A 17,837-nucleotide genomic window follows, 5' to 3' on the forward strand; every position below is an offset into this window, starting at 1 on the left:
AGGAGAACAGCTGCAGTATTTACAGGACCTGCCAATATATTGCCCATCAAAAATAGCTCTCAAATCCCCAGAAAAGGAAAATAATAAAACAATTTAAGCCAGCTTCACAGGACTTCCTCAAAGGTTTTGTCGGCATTCTGCTTGAAGGCTAGCATCAGTTATTTTATCTGAATGAATTTGTCCATTTGTAGCACAGATTAGACAAGAGCTGATTTAACAATTGTCAATAACATTTTCCCCTGACAGCTGGAAGGTAAGGTATAAAAAAGAAATCAGAACAGGACAACAGAATCAGGCCATGTTTCACTCACTTTGTACTCAAAGCATGAGACACAAATGAAGAGGAGGTCTAAAATCCTGTTCAACTGCATGGATGGAAGGTCCGCAATCCATTTCTGTATTAGATTCTGATCGGCATTTTTCATGATCCAGAGGAAACAGATCAAAAGGTTGCGAGTCGTATCAGGACCTAATGTGGTACTCTGTCTGTAGGGCTACGAGCAGATAAAGTAAATGTCAGTTGAAAGAAGAAAAAGAAGAGGGAGTTCATTCAGGTGAATTCAGGTGAATTCAGTTCATTCAATTTACTTGAATTTCAGTGAAATCAAATCTCAGGACGGAACTTCAGTAAGTTTAACCTCTTCCAGGTTATACTGATTGTATTTTTTGAATGTGTAAGTATGTAATTAGTGACAGGACCAGGTGTAGGCACGGGAAACTCAGAAAGAAGTACAAGAGCATTGTTTGCTAGATGCGTGTATTTTAATTACCTTAGAATAATGTAGAAAAATATTCTGTAACTGTATTGTCCCCTTTTGTCACACAGTTATGCCAGTCAAATTGTGTAAAAAATAAAAACAAGTACGAAGAAAGAGACAGGGACAGAAAACGAAGGATCTTGAGTCTTATATCCACGGATTCAGGTGAAACTGGGACTGGGAGGAAGTCAGGGAGTCATAGGGGTATTTACTGATCTGGAAATGAGTCTAGGTTGGATGTAGAAATGGAAATAGGCATGTGGGAGAAAAAGTGGAACTACTTATGGTAAATGGCTAGCAGAGAAGAGGAGGAGATGACAGGAGGAACATGAGGCATTCTTTGGAGCTGGAGGAAAGAAGTTCCTCATGACTGCAGTAATTAGTTGCAAGAAAGGATAAAAGGAGAAAACAAAGAAAGAGGAAAACAGATACCAGAAAGGAGATTGGCAGAGCACTGAACATACCAGGGACACCAGAGATATTCCAGAGCTCCTGAGGTTGAACTGATTCCCTGCAATTGCAAGGGCCACATTTTGATTGATTGCACCTGCAGAATCTTGTTCTTCTTCTGGATTTCCTGTGCGTCCCTTTCCGCTGCGAGCATCTGAAACTAGATTTGAAATATCTCAGTGGAGTTTCAGGAGCAATCTAGTTGTTGCCACTCTCATGTCACAGTCTTCCATCAGGCTGTAACGTAACAGAACAATTGGCACTTCCATCCCTGAGACTGTTGGTCTGGGTGATATATCAAGCAATGAAAGAGGTACAGCAGTAGCAAGACAGATTACAGCCATCTGCAAAGGCTGCCAAATTGCTCAAATAAACACAGGGAAAGGGGATTCCAATAAGGTCCAGGTGTTCAGAGAAGCTAAATTAAAAGCAAAGGCAGTAGCAAATGTGAGGTTGTCTCTGAAGTTCAAAGGTAAGCCAGTGCTTCATAAGACTTGGAACCATCTAGTTCCAGTCCATTTCAGGCAAGAGGATCAATGCAAAAGCCATACATGGGTCTGGTGATATTCAACAAAGTATGCAAGTCTGTGAACAGGTGACAGAGCCTGTATTGCATGCTGGCTAAAGAACAAGTTTAATTTTAGGCATCTAGCTGCTTCTATTCCCTGATAGTTCTCGACATAACTTTCAGCAAATAAAGTTATTTATACCTAAGTTTTATAAAAATCTCCTCTGATTCTGAGTGTCCATTTTGTGCTTAGCAAGTCCTGTTTTTTCAGAGCAGCTGAGTGACCAGCCAGTCCCAGTGTGTTCCGAATGAGGTCAACAGCCACTTGTGACAGATACTCAAAGAGAAAGACACTCTAGTACCTAGCCATTCTGGTACACCTGTGCTTCCTGATAATGTCTCCTTTTCATCTGTGGTATCGGGATAATACTTAAGCAGAAGAATAGGGTGAGATCTGATTAGCCAATATATAATAAATGCTTTCATCCTATTAGACTGAAAGTGCTAAATACTGTTTTCAGAGTATTGTGTTTTGTCCAGACATCTAAATGCATAATATTTTCAGAACCAGTGACAAAAATATATTCTTTGAAGATTACACCTTTTTTCTTTATAGCCTTTGTTTTATTTATGGAAGTGAAGTGTAGTTTTCCAAGTAGCAGAGACCTACTATCTTACAAGAATATGTGAAATAGCTACTTTCAGCAGTATTAGATGAACACACATGTAGGAAAATGCAAGGAAACATCTCAGATAATGTTGTTTTAAAGGCTTGATAATGTAGATCAAAGTTTATAGCTGTAACAGATGATAAAAATATGTTTCCTGTGTGATGATTACATTTGCCCGAGATTAATTTTGGTATCATGTTAATAGTGCTACAGAGCAATAAAAAAAGATACAAAGAAGACATTCTTCTTTAATTGTGATCTAACACAATGTCAGTACGACTCTTGTTTTCTTCCCTACTTGCCTGTTAAACCTATTAATATCTCAGTATTTCTCACAGATCTTGCAGGCCTTATTTGCAGAATCACAATATTTGCACTGATATAGGCAGGAGTACTTAGAGATACATCTCGTGTCTATCATTTGCTCACGAAGTGAGGACACTGAAGTTTTTCCTGTCTTTAAAAATCCAGTTTACTTCTAAGTAAAGAAATATTCAACCTTACTAGATTGTGGGGAATCTCTGCACTTAGCGGAGCTCTTTTATGTTTGATAGATTGTTTAGACAAGTGACTCTAAGAAGCTGAAAAATACAAAGGGAAAAAGGTCTTACTTGTAAAATCATGAAGTTGTGGCAGTGAATCCAAAATTATACCAACCAAAGGGAGGTAGAGAGCTGCAATTTTAATCTTCACCTCTTTTTTGGAGCAACGTGGGTCTAGGTCATGGGAACTCAGCAGGCTAAGGATAGCACTGACAGCTTTTCTTTGCACCTTGCTAATCCTGTTAACACAAAACCCATCCACAAGCTTCATTAATGGGTCATGCACAAATTATTTATAAATCAAAGATTTAAGAAGCAGAGTGGAGGTGAAAAACAAATTAATACACAAATATTCATTATATAATCTCTTCCATTCTGAGCAGAGACTCATATTCCCTGCAAAAGATAGCTATCTTACATCTCCAAGCCACTTCACCACAATCAGAGAGCACCCAAGTCTTTCAAACTTCCCATAAAAATTCAATATGGTGAAGAGAGGTTCTTAAAGAAAAGCATCAGACTGTGGTGAAAGTTTGGCTAAACTCTTAAGCTCAGACAAAGGCAGAGCTATTTTAGAGAGAAGAGCAAATGAAATTTTAAGTTGTGTTCTCAATTGTGGTGTATTTAGCCAACACTACTGCAACATATATTTTTATTCACTAGGAGCAACATACTGGAGATAAAACAATGACTGGGTTATTGCTATGTTACAGAGCGACTCACTGAAGAGAGTGGGGTAAACAGGACTGCCCTGCAATCAAACTATGACCTTGCCAAGACTAACAGTGTGACTCGATTCCACTTTAAAATCTGCAAATCGGGATACCCACCCCTCGCAGTCTGCATCCAGCGCTGCTGCCAATTCAGTGAAAAGTAAGCCAGTCAGGAAGTGCTGTTGACGATATTCAGCTGAGAGGTCAAACATACCAGCAATCTTCTGGTCCTGGAAACTAGAGCAGGAGCTAGAGTTCTGCAGAAGTATATTAGAAGTGTTAAAGAATGATCACTGAAATCAAAGCTTCTTAAAGATGTTGCAGTCACAGTCCATGTAGCTAACAGAAAAAATCTCTACCAGAAGAAAAGCACAGACTTTGAAAGAAGGTTGGACATTTTGGAAGAAAACATCTGAGCATGGAATAAAAAGCATCTGGTTTCAAATTACTTTCTTGCTAGGATGCAATCTCATCCTTTCCATTCTTTGTGAGAAACCCATTTGACATTTTTCGAGATAAATTCCTAGCCTGTATTCATGAGTTCGGACAGGACACAAAGTCAGAATCTTCTCCATGTTTACAACTCTTTGTTCTTACTGCTGCAGAGCAGCCACTGGGCAAGAGGCTGCCCCTACATTAAGAGGGACCTTGGTGTCAGAAGCTCTGCATTGTGCTTTCTTCAGCATCCATGATGTCTAGCAGGGAAGTAAGGTCAGGAAAGACGTGTGAACACTGTTTCCTTTCACCCTGGAAATCCTTGGCTGAGCTTGCTGGCAGCTAGCAAAATTTAGAGCAGCCTTCAAACTGCTGTAACTTATGGCTATGACTGATATACAGCCAGCCCAGGAATGGAAAGTTGCTGCTATATATGTGTTGTGAACTTTTTAGCTTCTCCACTCATAGGTCTGTGCCACAGGTCACCTGGAATGTTTTTGTCCCCTGATTGGGTTAGCATAAGTCTTAGACTCTACTTCCCATGGCAGCTACTGGGGTTTATGAGTCCGAATTTTGCTTTTAATTTATATTCTTCAATATTCTTTCCCAATATTTCTGTCAGTCACCTGGGAGTAGTCCCAGAAAACAAACACATGAAGTAGAGTATACCACACTGTGGCAGCTGTCTTCCAGCATATTAGGTCAAATGAAACTCATGTCTCTAAGCAGGCCTGTCTTTTGGATCCATGTACTTTAGGCCACTCCCATTTCAACCTCTAGCAGACAGTCATTTGCTGTCTTTGTGCTATGTTTGTGTAGAATAACGTTAAAGTGAAGAGCACCCAGTTAAGTGAATTTGGCTTCTCTCCCAAGAATTCCAAAAGATTTATTCACAAGGCCACATTTCTTACTGAAAATCTGACTTTAGCGAGACAGCACTCCTGCAGTCAGATCAAACTTACTGCAAGGTCGGTCAGCTAATGTATTAAATCATCCAAGGGCCGCAAAAGCATTATTGATTTGTGCAGGTTGCAATTCATAGGTTACTCCTAAAGGAGAACAAGAGTTGATGATGTTGCTTGAAGGAAATAATTATTAAACTGGTGTCTGCCCAGCTCTGACTTGCTAGAACTAGTTGCAAGAACTATGCTGACTTCTTTTTTTCATCATAAGCAGAAGAGTCCCGTTTCTTGTTCTTTGTCATCCAGGATCAGCATTAACCAAAACTATTGGGAAATCCTGACTCTAGGACCTTCATGCTTTGCTTCTACGACCAGGGAGGGTGTCAAGAGGATAGGGCCTGTCTTTTTTCAGTGTTGCCCAGTGACAGGACAAGAGGAAATGGGCACAAACTTGAATGTAAGAAGTTCCACCTAAACATCAGGAGGAACTTTACTTTGAGGGAGGCAGAGCACTGGAATAGGCTGCCCAGGGAGGTGGTGGAGTCTCCTTCTCTGGAGACATTCAAAACCCGCCTGGATATGTTCCTGTGCAACCTGCTCTAGGTGGACATGCTTTGGCAGGATGGTTGGACTAGATGATCTCCAGAGGTCCCTTCCAACCCCATGTGATTCTGTGATTCTGTAACCAGGAAAAACTTCAAGAAAATATTATTTATACTATTAACTTCTCAGAACCCTTAAGGTATGAGATGTAGCACATCTTAGCATCCAACCAATTCTTTGGCAATGACACTTGAAAAAGACCTGTGAATTTGAACTGCTCAGTTCCTCAGTGGTTTTGTACCTTCCACCATTCTTAGCTTCAGTTCCATTCCCCTGCACCAAAGGGCTGTGGGGCATTATGGGTCATTGCACTGAAATGCTTCTTCTCAGTCCTGACCTCTGCAACACCACTGAGGTGGAAAACAGGCAGGCTAGCACCCTTTGTTAGGGTGTCTGCCCCATGGTAAAAGCAAGATACCATCTAAATAGAATGCAGAGAAGAGCACAAGACTGGCAAAATAGTGTGTGCCATGCCAGACAACAATTTCTTTATTGAATGTGTTTATGAGCTCCAAGGCCAGGATGATGGATGGGAGGTCCTGACATTCAGAAAGTCTAGAGCTGTGTCAGTCTAAGATCCGGAAAATGTGCATGTACTGGGAATAACATCCTGGAGAGATGAGAAGTGATGAGGAGGGGCATTCACAAAAAATGTGTAGAGAGGCCTGCTCAGGACACCTGAGTGTTTCCACACAGATACATCATAAGGTTCAAATTAAAGGGAAAACATTTTCCAGAAAACCCAGAGAAATCACTGGCAAAGCCATAGCACCAACTATACTACTGGGCTGGGGAGCAATCCAGAGTAAATAATGCTGCTATTTGAGAAGGAAAGCACAATAATCCTGTTCTGAACAACACTGAGGCTCAACAGAAATTAATGACTTCAGGATATTGAAAATTGCAGTGTTTTAGTCACTAACTTACATAGTGGTAGCATCTACATCTACTTTGCTAGAAGGTAAATGCACAGAAAGTTTGCTGTGCACTGCCGCATGCCATAATTCTCTAAAAAAGATACTGAAATCCATATTTGTGGTTGTGTATGCATGGGATATAGGTGTGTCTGTAAACTAGCCTTCAGAGCCTTTTAGACATTGTATGTCTACCTTAACAGTGATTTTCAGTTTGCATGTTTCTAGAGGGGCACATATCTGTGTCATGTTAAGTTTTAACTTGTGTAGATGCAGTTTTGCAGTAGTACTCCCTTAGTTCATTCTTCTGGCCCTTTTCTTTCAAAAGGGAAGTTGTCTCTGATCCAACAGTGGCTAATTCTAACCTAGAGCAATGTAAGTCTTTCTCTACATGTGTGCTTCATGTGACATTCATGCAATACTGTCTAATGGATGCCTACCTGGGAGGATAAGGAGGGGGAGGGAGATGCTGGAGCAGATGCGGAGGTCATGAAGAATAGGTTCAGGTTAAGATAATTCTCATGGCTGCAGAGAATCCTCAGGAACTCCAGTCTCATGGAAATCAGGGTGGAGAGTGAATTCAGCTTGTTTGAGAGCTACAAAAGCAAGCCAAAAAAGTGTCATGTGATGGGCGTGCACTATTTAAATTACCATCCTGCTTCCTGAAACAGAAATACACAAATGGCCCAGCATGCATTAAAATGCTCACTGGTTCCCTGTACCTAACCAGTTTCCATCCATTAGCTGCTCTTTTTTTGGCAGTGGTGGTGTGTTTCTCCCCACTTCCCTGCTGACTTATCAGCTTCCCAAGAGACAATCAACAGTGTTTTTTTCTTTCCCTCCCAAAAGAAAAACATACAGTGTTTTTTCCCTTTTGCATAGCACAAAGATCAAAACCAAACGAAACTCTGCTGAGTCTGTAGCAAACTACTAAAAATTCCTACTAGGCAACACAGAGCATCAGCGGTCCTGTAATTTCCCTTCAAATCAACAATGACATCAGTGGAGCATTGCACGAACTATAGGAAACTGGAGTGGTAGCCCCCTTGCATTCTCCTACATACCACCAGCTGACAGAGTGCCTTCCTTTGGCAGAAAAACTACAGGAAGTATACCAGGTCACAAAACAGAAGGAAAACTTTCCCCTTCAAATGCCACAAATAATTTCGTAACAACATCTTGCATCATCTTTAATTTTGGGAGGCGTATAGAGCCTCCCAAAAGAAGATAGAGATGGATCATTTTGATCGAACACCCCAAATCTAAATACTGTCCATCACAGCAGTGCACTGGAAGAGCCAGAGATCAAAAGCTGTTCTGTATGATCTGCAGACCCTGCTGCTAAGGGATGTAAAAAGCAAGGGAAGAAAAGTAAGGCTCCATGGATGCTCTGCAGCAGTGCAAAGTATGACATTTCTAGAAGAGTCTTAAGCTCCACTCAATTTTTTTCTGCAGACCACAAATCAAAAAAGGTTTAAAGTCTCTGCATATGCAATAAAAAATAGGAAATTTACCTGGACCTTTAACACAACTCAAAGGATCTTGATGGATAAACGAATCAAACAGAACAGAACACTGGATTGGCCGTAAGCCAAATGCAACCCCAATCATACATTGTGCCTACCTGATTACAGTAATGTTTGATGAGATTAAATACAAATCCTCGGTCCATTAAAGAAAGAAGATCATACAAGAAAAACGCCAGGCTGATATTAATTTTTTCTGCTTGCTCACTTTCCTTTAAAAAAAAAAGGGGGAAAAATTGCATGTATGATGTATAAAACTTACATAAACGTGGAAGACATTTTAGAATCATTAAAAAATAGCACAGGGAACAGCTCCTAGAACCATCTCGTGAAACATACTAGACAAGGTTATTTCAGTTCGATTTACATGATCTTGTTAAAATTATATAGAATTACTCCTGTAAACTATTTCAAATGTCGTAGCTCTCACAGAGGAATATCGCAGGATGAATGAACAAGTTTGTCTATGCAGGCCTTTGGGCTGACTGCAATTAAATGGAATTTGGGACCTGTTCTGAATTCCCTATGGGCTGCAATTCTGCATATGCCATTTTTTAAAAAATTGAACCTTTAACATTAGAGAATGCTAGTTGAGGTGCTTAAAACATAAAATATTATTTTAAAATATGAATAAAATTCTGCATTGGCTCTGCTGATGGAATGCCAAGTATTTTGTTTAGAAATTCTAAGTGTAAAACTGATAGTAAAAAAATACTGGTAAGACAAACCTGTGGGGTTTACCATTTAGCAGCTAAGTTCTTACATGCTTAGAATTGGCCTGATTATCAGAGATACGCAGCCCCCAAGTAAAAATCACAAAAAACTTCATGTACCCCCTAAAATAAGTCTATAGTTACTTCAAATATACCAATTTAAATCATAAAATCTCTGTAGCATATGTAGTTCACCAAGAGGAATTTGTGGAGGTGTCTACACACATTTAATGCTCAGAGCCCTCAGGTGGGTTCACTCAAGACTGACAGCAGAGATGACTGAAAAAAGTGTTGCTCCTACTCATGTCTCTGACTAGTGAGAACAGGTGTGCAGCACCTCAGGGTGGTTATGATTTAATTTTTCATTTTTCAACCTTTTTGTTGCTGTTCAGGAATTGAGATTTATGTATTTCCTATGATCTGGAATTTACACAGCAAAAGATTTTTCTACTGTGAAGAAAAAATTAGTTTTCCACTACCTTACTGGGTAGGCTAAAATATGCCAGACATATCACTGTAGAATCCCAGGGCAATCTGACATGCTCAACCATGTATTGAAACATAGATTATTACTGCTTGGATTTAAAAATCAGACACACATTACCTACTGCTGCTCCGTACAAATAACCAATGGCCCTAATTCTGCAAACACTGCAGTGGGATTTTCACACATAATCAGGTTCTATACACTCACTCTATCAAAATGGAATTGAATTAACAGCCCATAAAACCCTGTGTATTTCTTGTGAGGAAGCCATAAAATACTAATCTCTTGGCAAAACCTAGAGTTCCGTTAAAACATTTTTAATGTAACAAATTTTTATTACCCAACGTATTAACAAAAATATGTCACGGGCACCTTCAGTAAACATTTCTGTGGAAACAATTTCTCTGAACGTGGCTATCACAGAAGCACTTCAAAGGATTGAGCAAAGGGTAAAAAGCCTCAGGAATGACTTCTTGGTGGACAGTGACAATCACTTCTGCTGTTCTCCACCCTCAGTTTCCTGGTCTCTCCAGCCTGGTCTGCCTTGCAGCACAGCACACTGCTGGGCTAGCACGGTGCATTTGGCAGCTCTGGGGCATGAAAACAAGTTGGTTGCAAGAACTGAACAAACAATAGTCACCCAATGCCTATCTGTGGACTTAACGTTGTCTATTGGCCAACGCAGAGTGACATCAGTGATGTAAGCTGACAGTATTAATGTTAAAATATAAATTACATTTTTTCATCCTTTCAACTTTATAATCCATTGGATCAGTGCAATTTGTTAAATGATATCAGAAGAAAGAATTTCATGGGACTTAGAGCTTGTTTCTTGTCCTCAATTTTCATGAGGCCAGTGCTTCTTTAAAGAGAGCTGGGGTGGATTTTGCAAACCTCAAGAGGAATACAACCTTCATATTATGTAGCGCACTGCCTCAGAGAAGTCAAATGTGGGATAAACCACTGTGCAGCAGAAATGAGGGTAACAGGAAAGGGAGATAAAAGGAATAAGCCTTGCCTGGGCTGCAGTTTGATGCCCTGCCTAACCTGGCATAAAGCAGCACTGCCACTGAAAATGGGTGTCCAGTCTTTCCTGTCAATGGGAAAGGTGCTTCCCTCCCTGTATCCTGCAGCCACACTGACAAGCAAGCTGGAGAGCTGAGCTGAATAAAAACAAACGGTCTGCCAGGGGAGTAGGAGGCTGCCCCTTGCACAGCCACAACTCTCGCTTAAGGTCCATGTAAGAATACTGCCTCAGTTTTGGCCTAATTCTAGTGACACTGCTGAAGCTGAAAAGGGATTGAATACAGCTCAGTGCAACACAGCGTGAGTAGCAAGGATCCGTGCTGCTTATTTCATGCATTTACCTTCTGTGGTTTGACTAGAAGTGCAGCAATCTCTGAAGTAACCACACTAACTATAGTGGTAATATCATCTTTGAAGCGATCAGAGAATCGGCTTCTTCGGGGGTTGTCTTGCTTCTCTATGTTGTGAACATACTGAGCCATGCTCTTTATCTGAAAACCAGAAAAAAAAAATTTAAAAAATGCCTAAACTGGTAGTAAAACTACTGCTTTGTTAGTCCATGAGAGTAAGATTTCCTACTTGTTTTTCCCTGAGTGTAATCACTCTCATCTTCTCAGAGCTGCTGTGATAAATCCTACATGTACTTGCAATGACAACAGAGAACCCAAGACTCAAACACAGACGGACACGGATTTCTGTTCATGTTCACGCAGTTGGCTGCTCCCAGCGCCTGAAATCAGAATCACCCTCCCCAGTCTCTTGCATCTGCAGCTCTGAAAGGCTGCTGCTTGCAAATTTTGCTCTTCATGTTGATAGACAAGGAATGACATTTCTGGAATGAATTCTTATTTCTTGATCTGCTGCTGGTTTGCTTATATGCTGCCAGTGGAAATCAGTATGTTTTTTCCACTGACATCCATCACCTCAGGACTCCGTGAAACTGTGAGTTTAAGGAGTCTTGTCACTGCTCCAGTGTTGTTAACAAAGTGGAAAAGAAAGGAACAAGTGTTCACAGAAGAGGAAGGTCTCAGTTTGATGTCCGACTTTCAGCCTTCTGCAAGCTGCAGACCTACTGTGCATGTAGTTCATGCAGGACTTTGACATCCCAGGCTGTCAGTGTAGAATGGGGGTGAATATGGGGAGTTCTTTAGTTGTGCTTCCATTATTTGGGACCTCTCCTTTTCACACAGAGGCTGAGATCACCACCCAACTAAATCTGTGCCTGGAGTACCTGCTACATTTCACCATTAACTTACTATAAAATACCACTGTCAAATCTTACCAGGAGCTCAAAGAAGAACCAGGCATACTTGAAGACAGACTCTCTCACCATACCCGTGCTGACCACCATCTGCAGTGCCAGCTCCTCGTGGAAATGCTAGATAATAAACACAGAGTGTTGGAAAATGGCTTTTCAATCAAGTCATCTTCCAGTTTCAACATGCCCCCTCTTCCCTGTGGGAAACTCCCCCATCCTGGAGAGTCAGCAGCTGGATGGGGATGTGTGGACATCCCTGTAAGATGAGAAGGCAGATTTGAACAAAATGACATATAAGGAATGCTGATAGCAAACAGAGTTTGGGACCCATTTTTCTGTGGATCCAGAACCCTGGATAACTAAACTGGGAAATGTCTTTGGTCTATCCTCAGGCCATTGGCTGTGTGCATGACAGGGACCAGTCGTTTTCCTAACTGCCTCCTAAGCATTTCCATTTAGCAGGTCCATCTTTTTTAAGAGAAGGTAGATAAGGTAAGATTGTCTCTGTGCTGGGAGAGCAATAACCACAGCAAAGCTTGTACAGAGGTTTGCAGTTGGAGACAGTACTCTTTGCAGTCAGATCTGACCATAAGACACCCAGTCATAATGATCTAAACTTTTAGGAAACTAAAATCTGGACTAAAAAATTATTGCAATATCTATCTTCTATTCCTGACACAAAAAAATAAAGATTCCTAAGCATATTTACATTGAATAGAACATATTAATCCATCCAATATTCAGATTGGGTATAAACCACTATGCTTTTTGTCAGAAATCAAACCAATAAACAGGAGTAAGAAAAGAGTTTCTTAACTGTAACTCAGATCTGAATTGCTCATTGCAGGGTTTTTCCCCTGCTTCTTCATTCAAATCCACTGCTGCTGAGCAATGCCAAACACAAGATACAGCTCTGGAAAAATTATCATCTATGTGATGTGGTATCTTCTGTGTTCTTAAAAAGCTATTTGGGAATATATACTCAAGACAGGGAAGAACTTCTTGGTTCTAAAAGCTACAAAAAGGGGTAAAGAAAAACATTCTTTATAGAAGAAAGAGATGGCAAACATTTCTGAAAGCAGTTTACTGTAACATGTAAAGGCAGGTATCCAAGGGTAAACAGCAGTGGAAAAAGACAGAGGCCCTAACACCTTGAGAATGAGAGCAAAGGGAGGATCTAGGCAGGCTACTACTTGTCTAAATGTGTCCTGGAAAAAGAATCTAAAGACTCTGGAACAGAAAAGTTTGGGTAATATTTACCCAGTGATTCGATAATCCATCACAAACTCCTTGTTTGATAAAACTGGTTGTTAATTTTATTCTCTCTCTCTTCTCTCCTCATTTAGAAGTGCTAATTACCAGCACTGCCTCAGGAGGTTCGAGGCTTGGGTAATGTGCACCCTCACGCTTAGTGGTACAGTACCTTTTTATTGGATGGTCTTGGGGTTGCACAAACGCTTGGCATGTCATTTGTTCCTTCAACATAGAAAGACATCCGACTGGAGCTGTGATCCATAGGCTGCAGGGCACAGCCAGAAGAAATACATAATAGTAAGTTAATACATAACTTAAGCTAATTAATAGAGAAGAAATCCGCAGCGGTGGTTTTTTGGAAAGTATGCACAGATGTTCACCTAAACAGCTCAACTCTTCCCTTCTCCCCATCCCCCTTCCCAGTGGAGGTCAAAGACCACCTGGATGCAGCGGCCGCCGGAGAGTGCGAATGCCAACACTGCCATCACGTGCCCAATTTCAGCACTGCAGCTGTATTTCGGAAGCGCTACAATTCACCTTTTCAAACGTAACTCTCCTTTAAGTTTATCCGGTGGCTCTACATTGGAAATCAACTAGCATCTGGGAGTCTTCCTTCCATTAAAAGTAATGCCAATTTAAAAGGCAGTGACATGGCAGTAGCCAATTGTAAATTGCTACATTTATCAGTGTGATGAAGATATAATATCAAACATTTTAAATTTGCATTAATTTGGGAGGAAAAAGAAAGGCTTGAGCTCTGTTTTTTTTTTTAGGACACAGTACAAGAGAGTAAAATTCACAAGGCTAGTAAGTTAAAATTTACATTATTAAAAATTGCTATGGATAAATACGTACGCCTATACAAACAAATCAAATAGATCAGCAAAGCCTGTGTATCTTATTACTTCTGGTTTAGTTTGCTCAGGACAAGCACCCATCCACTTTAACTGGAGAGGCATGTTATCATTCAATGGAGAAAAGACTTCAAAATGTTTCTGAAAATAACCTGCTTGAGAAGCCGTATTTTACATACATAACAATCAAAGAAAGGGAGGGGGGATACAGTTCAGAGCTCAGCAGACACGCTGCTGCAGAGCTCTGCCAGGGCTGCAGCTAGGAGCAGACTCCTTGCAGAGGGGAAAATCTTTTTGTCAGAGGCACAGCCTCCCAGCTCCTGCTGAATGGGCAACTCAAGATTTTGGTTTCCCCAGAAAGCTGAGCCCAGCCACCCTCATAAATCTCTGAGATGAGCCTGGGATGCTGTAAACCAGCAAGCACCAGGTGCCAGTCAGGGAAGCAAAATCCTGCTGCTTGGCTGTCATCATCTTTTCTATCCTTCAAGCTGTTGGTGGCATATGTAGTTGTAGATGAGAAAGCCAGAGAAAGCTTGTATTTCACTCTGTGGTTAAGTATTTGGAAAGACCCAGTTACAAAATATGCACATGGCATCTGAACTGTAGGCAATATAAAATCATGGCGTTGCTGTCATATAAATTGCCTGCTTTTTTTTTAACAGGAAGCTACTTAGCACCAAGCAGGCCCTGTGTTAAAAAAAAAGAAAAAAAAAGAAAGAAAAAAAAAGAGTTAAAAGGAGCAAGAAGAATAAATTATTTTAGGAAAACTATTTCCCTTCTGAGAACTCTTTAACCCTTTTCAGAAAGTAAATCTGTTCCCAGTGTAATCAACAGCAGTCTTTTCTCACAGTGACTGTACAACCTCGACCAGCCCATGTCACCAGATGTAAGCTTAGATGTCAGGAAGCACAGGAGAGTGAGGCATGTCATCCAAAAAGCAAATTCCCCGGTGGAGTGTCTTCTAATGTCAAAGCCCCAAACAAGAGACAGGGTTCTTACTTCATGCTCTCTTCACTGGTAAGAGACATCAGAATCTAGCAATGTGATTTAGCGTGTACCTATGCCAAATCAGATAAACAGCAAATGCTTCTGGTGATATACACAGTGCATTTGCAAGAAGCAAATCCAATCCTCAAGAAACGAATCTAGATCATTAGGTTTTGGTCCATAGACTTCTCCAAATACTCGACTTCATTCTCTTACCTTGGATGACATGATGCTTTTCACCTCCTCATCAGCAGCAGTTTGTGTAACAGCAATGTCAGGATTGCTGCAGCTTATCACTCGGCTCTGCAGGAGTTTACTCCCAACAGACACTGCAGAAGTGCGTCCAAATGTGTAATAACGAGACTCTGTCAAAACGGCACTGCTGCCTGCACCTGCCCGTAGAGAGATGTTTGAAATAAGACTAAAGAACATATATGAGACAAACATGAAATTCAAGCCAGCTTTGCTTACTGCTGTTATAGCATCAGCATTTTGAAAAGCATAAAATCTGAAAAGTATAAAACCTGAAAATCTCACCACCAACTGCTTCCTTAACAAAATACATAGGCATTGAATGATAAGGTGCAGATGTTTTCTGAGTTAACAGCTCACAGGGTAATTGCACAAGCAGTAACAAAAGATTAACAGGGCTACCTGAGCAGCAGCACTATTACAAAAGCTCTTTCTTCTTCCCATCAGCTCTTTTTAATTTGCTGTAGATCAAGACAAGATTCACAGGCCTAAACACAAAATACCACCTTCAAGACATAACATTTAACACCACGTTCAAAGTATCCAAGGAAGCAGGGAGCACTGCCAGCAGGAGTTTCACTAAATGATTAGCTAGTTTTCAGCTTCCCCATAGATCTTATTTTTCCAGGATAAAGAATTTCCAAGTGTAGGTAAGCTCAGAGATTTTAGCACAGCTTAACATCAGACTAAATGTCCTTCAGGGGGGATTTAAATGACTATTTGGAAGAGAAAAGGGCCTACATATCTTTAGCTCCTATAGCACAATTGCTTGGTGCTAAGTCAGAAAATACATAGCAATTGATCAGATGAATCCTATCGGCTTTAGGACAATGGACTGCAGCAGAATAATAGAGTGGTTGAGGTTGGAAGGGACCTCTGGGGGTCATCTGGTCCAACTCCCTGCCATCTAGAGCCAGTTGCCCAAGACCATGTCCAGAGAGCTTTCTAATATCTCCAAGGTGAGAGACTCCACCACCTCCTGGGGCAACCTGTGCCAGTGTCTGGTCGCCCTCACAGGTAAAAAGCGTTTCCTGATGTTCAGAGGGAACCTCTCATGTTTCAGTTTGTGCCCTTTGTTTCTGGTCCTGTCATTGGGCACCACTGGAAAGATGGTGGCTCTGCCTCCTTTGTAACCTCCCTTCAGGTCTTTGTATACATTGAAGATCCTCCCTGATCCTTCTCTTCTCCAGGCTGAACAGTCCCAGCTCCCTCAGCCTCTCCTCATTGCACAGATGCTCAAGTCCCTTCATCACCTTCACTGCCCTTAGCTGGTCTCTCTCCAGTATGTCCATGCCTGTCTTGTACTGAGGAGCCCAGAACTGGACACAGCACTCCAGGTGTGGCATCAACAGTGCTGAACAGAGGAAAAGGATCACCTTTCTCAACCTGCTGGCAACGTACATGATTTCATCCTCTGATGACATCCCTAATGTGATGGAGAAATTGGCAGAGCTTGGCCCTGTGCCACTTGACAGTAAATTAGTTTTCACAGAAGGTGGTTTACTGATGTACAGGCCAGTAAGAAATTGGCGTCTTAAGGCCATTTTAATTTCTGGAGGAAATGCCTCTAAAGAAAGCCTCAGTTTAGGAGATGTCTCACTTTCATTTTCATGAAGCTACAGCGTTGCATATAGCTGTGGAGTCCCCTCACCCCAACCCTGCATCTTAAATGAATGACTGAGAAATAGAGATTATGGGGGGAAGTCCAAGTTAGTCTTTGCAGCGCTGAGCTCCCTGACCTTCCTCTGACAAAAACAATATATCTGAACAGTGCTGTGCTTAAACGGTATGCAGTCTGAGTCTGTTGTATTTGCTATTTTATAGGCCAATTCCCTAAGTCCTCCTCTCAGAAGCACCATGCTGAATAGCATGTATCAAGACAAAAGAATACCTCTGCAATCCTTGCACCAATATTACCTGGTTTGACTACTTCTCTCTGAGGGTCTGGCAGACGAAATACATAGTAGACGTAAGATGCCAGGAGGCAGTTCCTCCCATGCTGGTCTTTGCTTAGGTCTTTGCTGTTGTGGAGACTGTTCACTATTGCAACCACAGATTCAAAGGCAAACTGTGAGAAGTTGGCTGTGAAATAGAGGCAAGAATTAGTCCCAGCACTGAAGGGTATAATATAATTAAGTGAGGGCATTCTTTGTACTTACAACAACTAATTCTACACCTTGTAATCCAATCCTTAACAAATTCAGATCTCTAGGCAGCAACTGCTATACCTGACCAGACCCAATGTCTACATAGGCCAATAACCATTCTGCAGTAGATCCACTGACTTTCAACACAATCAGTGCTACTCCACCACGTCGTGCTACATAAAACCAGATTGTAACTGTTAATTACCACTTCTAGCAGCCTTCACGTATTTCCTATAAAATACCTACTTGAAGAACTCTAAGACTCATTATTCTCCAGCTGACAGACAAATACAAGCTAGCAGGATTTTCCACAAATATTAGAGTGGATAACAAGTGTTGATTACCAAAATGAAAGAAAATAAATTACGCCACTGTCTCCAAGTATGCCTTCCCTACAGAGTTAATGTTAACTGGCAACTGACAGCCTCAGTAACAGAAAAATCTGTGCGTATTACTATATTCTCTCTGTTTTTGTGCTCACCCAACTCTGTCTAAACATATTTGGGCAGAGGATACGTCAGCTGTATGATAAGTGATTTTCCTGGTGTTTTCCTTGCAAAACAACTGCATACCAAAGTTAAACCACAACCCACTTTCTGACCTGTATTTCCAGAGAAGTAAACTTCTACAATTTGATGTACCTCCCAATCAGAGTCTGAGAGCCTTATATGTAGGAGGAAAAGGGGAGAAAGCAGGAACTCAGTTAAACCTGATTAAATTGTGCAGTGAAACTGTGTCTTAAGAGGCACAACTTTTTAGAAGTAGAGTGCCCCAAAGACTAAATCTGAGCCTGGATATGTAGCAATCATTTCCCCCACGTCGCTAGATTGCTTGCAC

General features: G+C 41.1%; 1 protein-coding gene across 1 annotated transcript in view; it reads right to left on the minus strand.

The window, feature by feature from the left end:
* Positions 1-17,837, minus strand: part of DOCK8 (dedicator of cytokinesis 8) — an 83,208-nt gene that overhangs the window by 23,316 nt on the left and 42,055 nt on the right. Inside the window, exons 20-30 of the mRNA XM_074166620.1 lie at positions 16,771-16,935; positions 14,818-14,993; positions 12,930-13,025; positions 11,531-11,626; positions 10,590-10,739; positions 8,121-8,234; positions 6,937-7,092; positions 3,760-3,899; positions 2,999-3,168; positions 1,223-1,368; positions 312-494 (exon numbers count right to left, since the gene is read on the minus strand). Of these exons, the coding sequence (XP_074022721.1) occupies positions 312-494; positions 1,223-1,368; positions 2,999-3,168; positions 3,760-3,899; positions 6,937-7,092; positions 8,121-8,234; positions 10,590-10,739; positions 11,531-11,626; positions 12,930-13,025; positions 14,818-14,993; positions 16,771-16,935 (1,592 nt within the window). The remainder of the gene's footprint in view (positions 1-311; positions 495-1,222; positions 1,369-2,998; positions 3,169-3,759; positions 3,900-6,936; positions 7,093-8,120; positions 8,235-10,589; positions 10,740-11,530; positions 11,627-12,929; positions 13,026-14,817; positions 14,994-16,770; positions 16,936-17,837) is intronic.

Source organism: Numenius arquata, chromosome Z (genome assembly GCF_964106895.1).
Source record: "Numenius arquata chromosome Z, bNumArq3.hap1.1, whole genome shotgun sequence".
In the NCBI taxonomy this organism is placed as follows: domain Eukaryota; kingdom Metazoa; phylum Chordata; class Aves; order Charadriiformes; family Scolopacidae; genus Numenius; species Numenius arquata.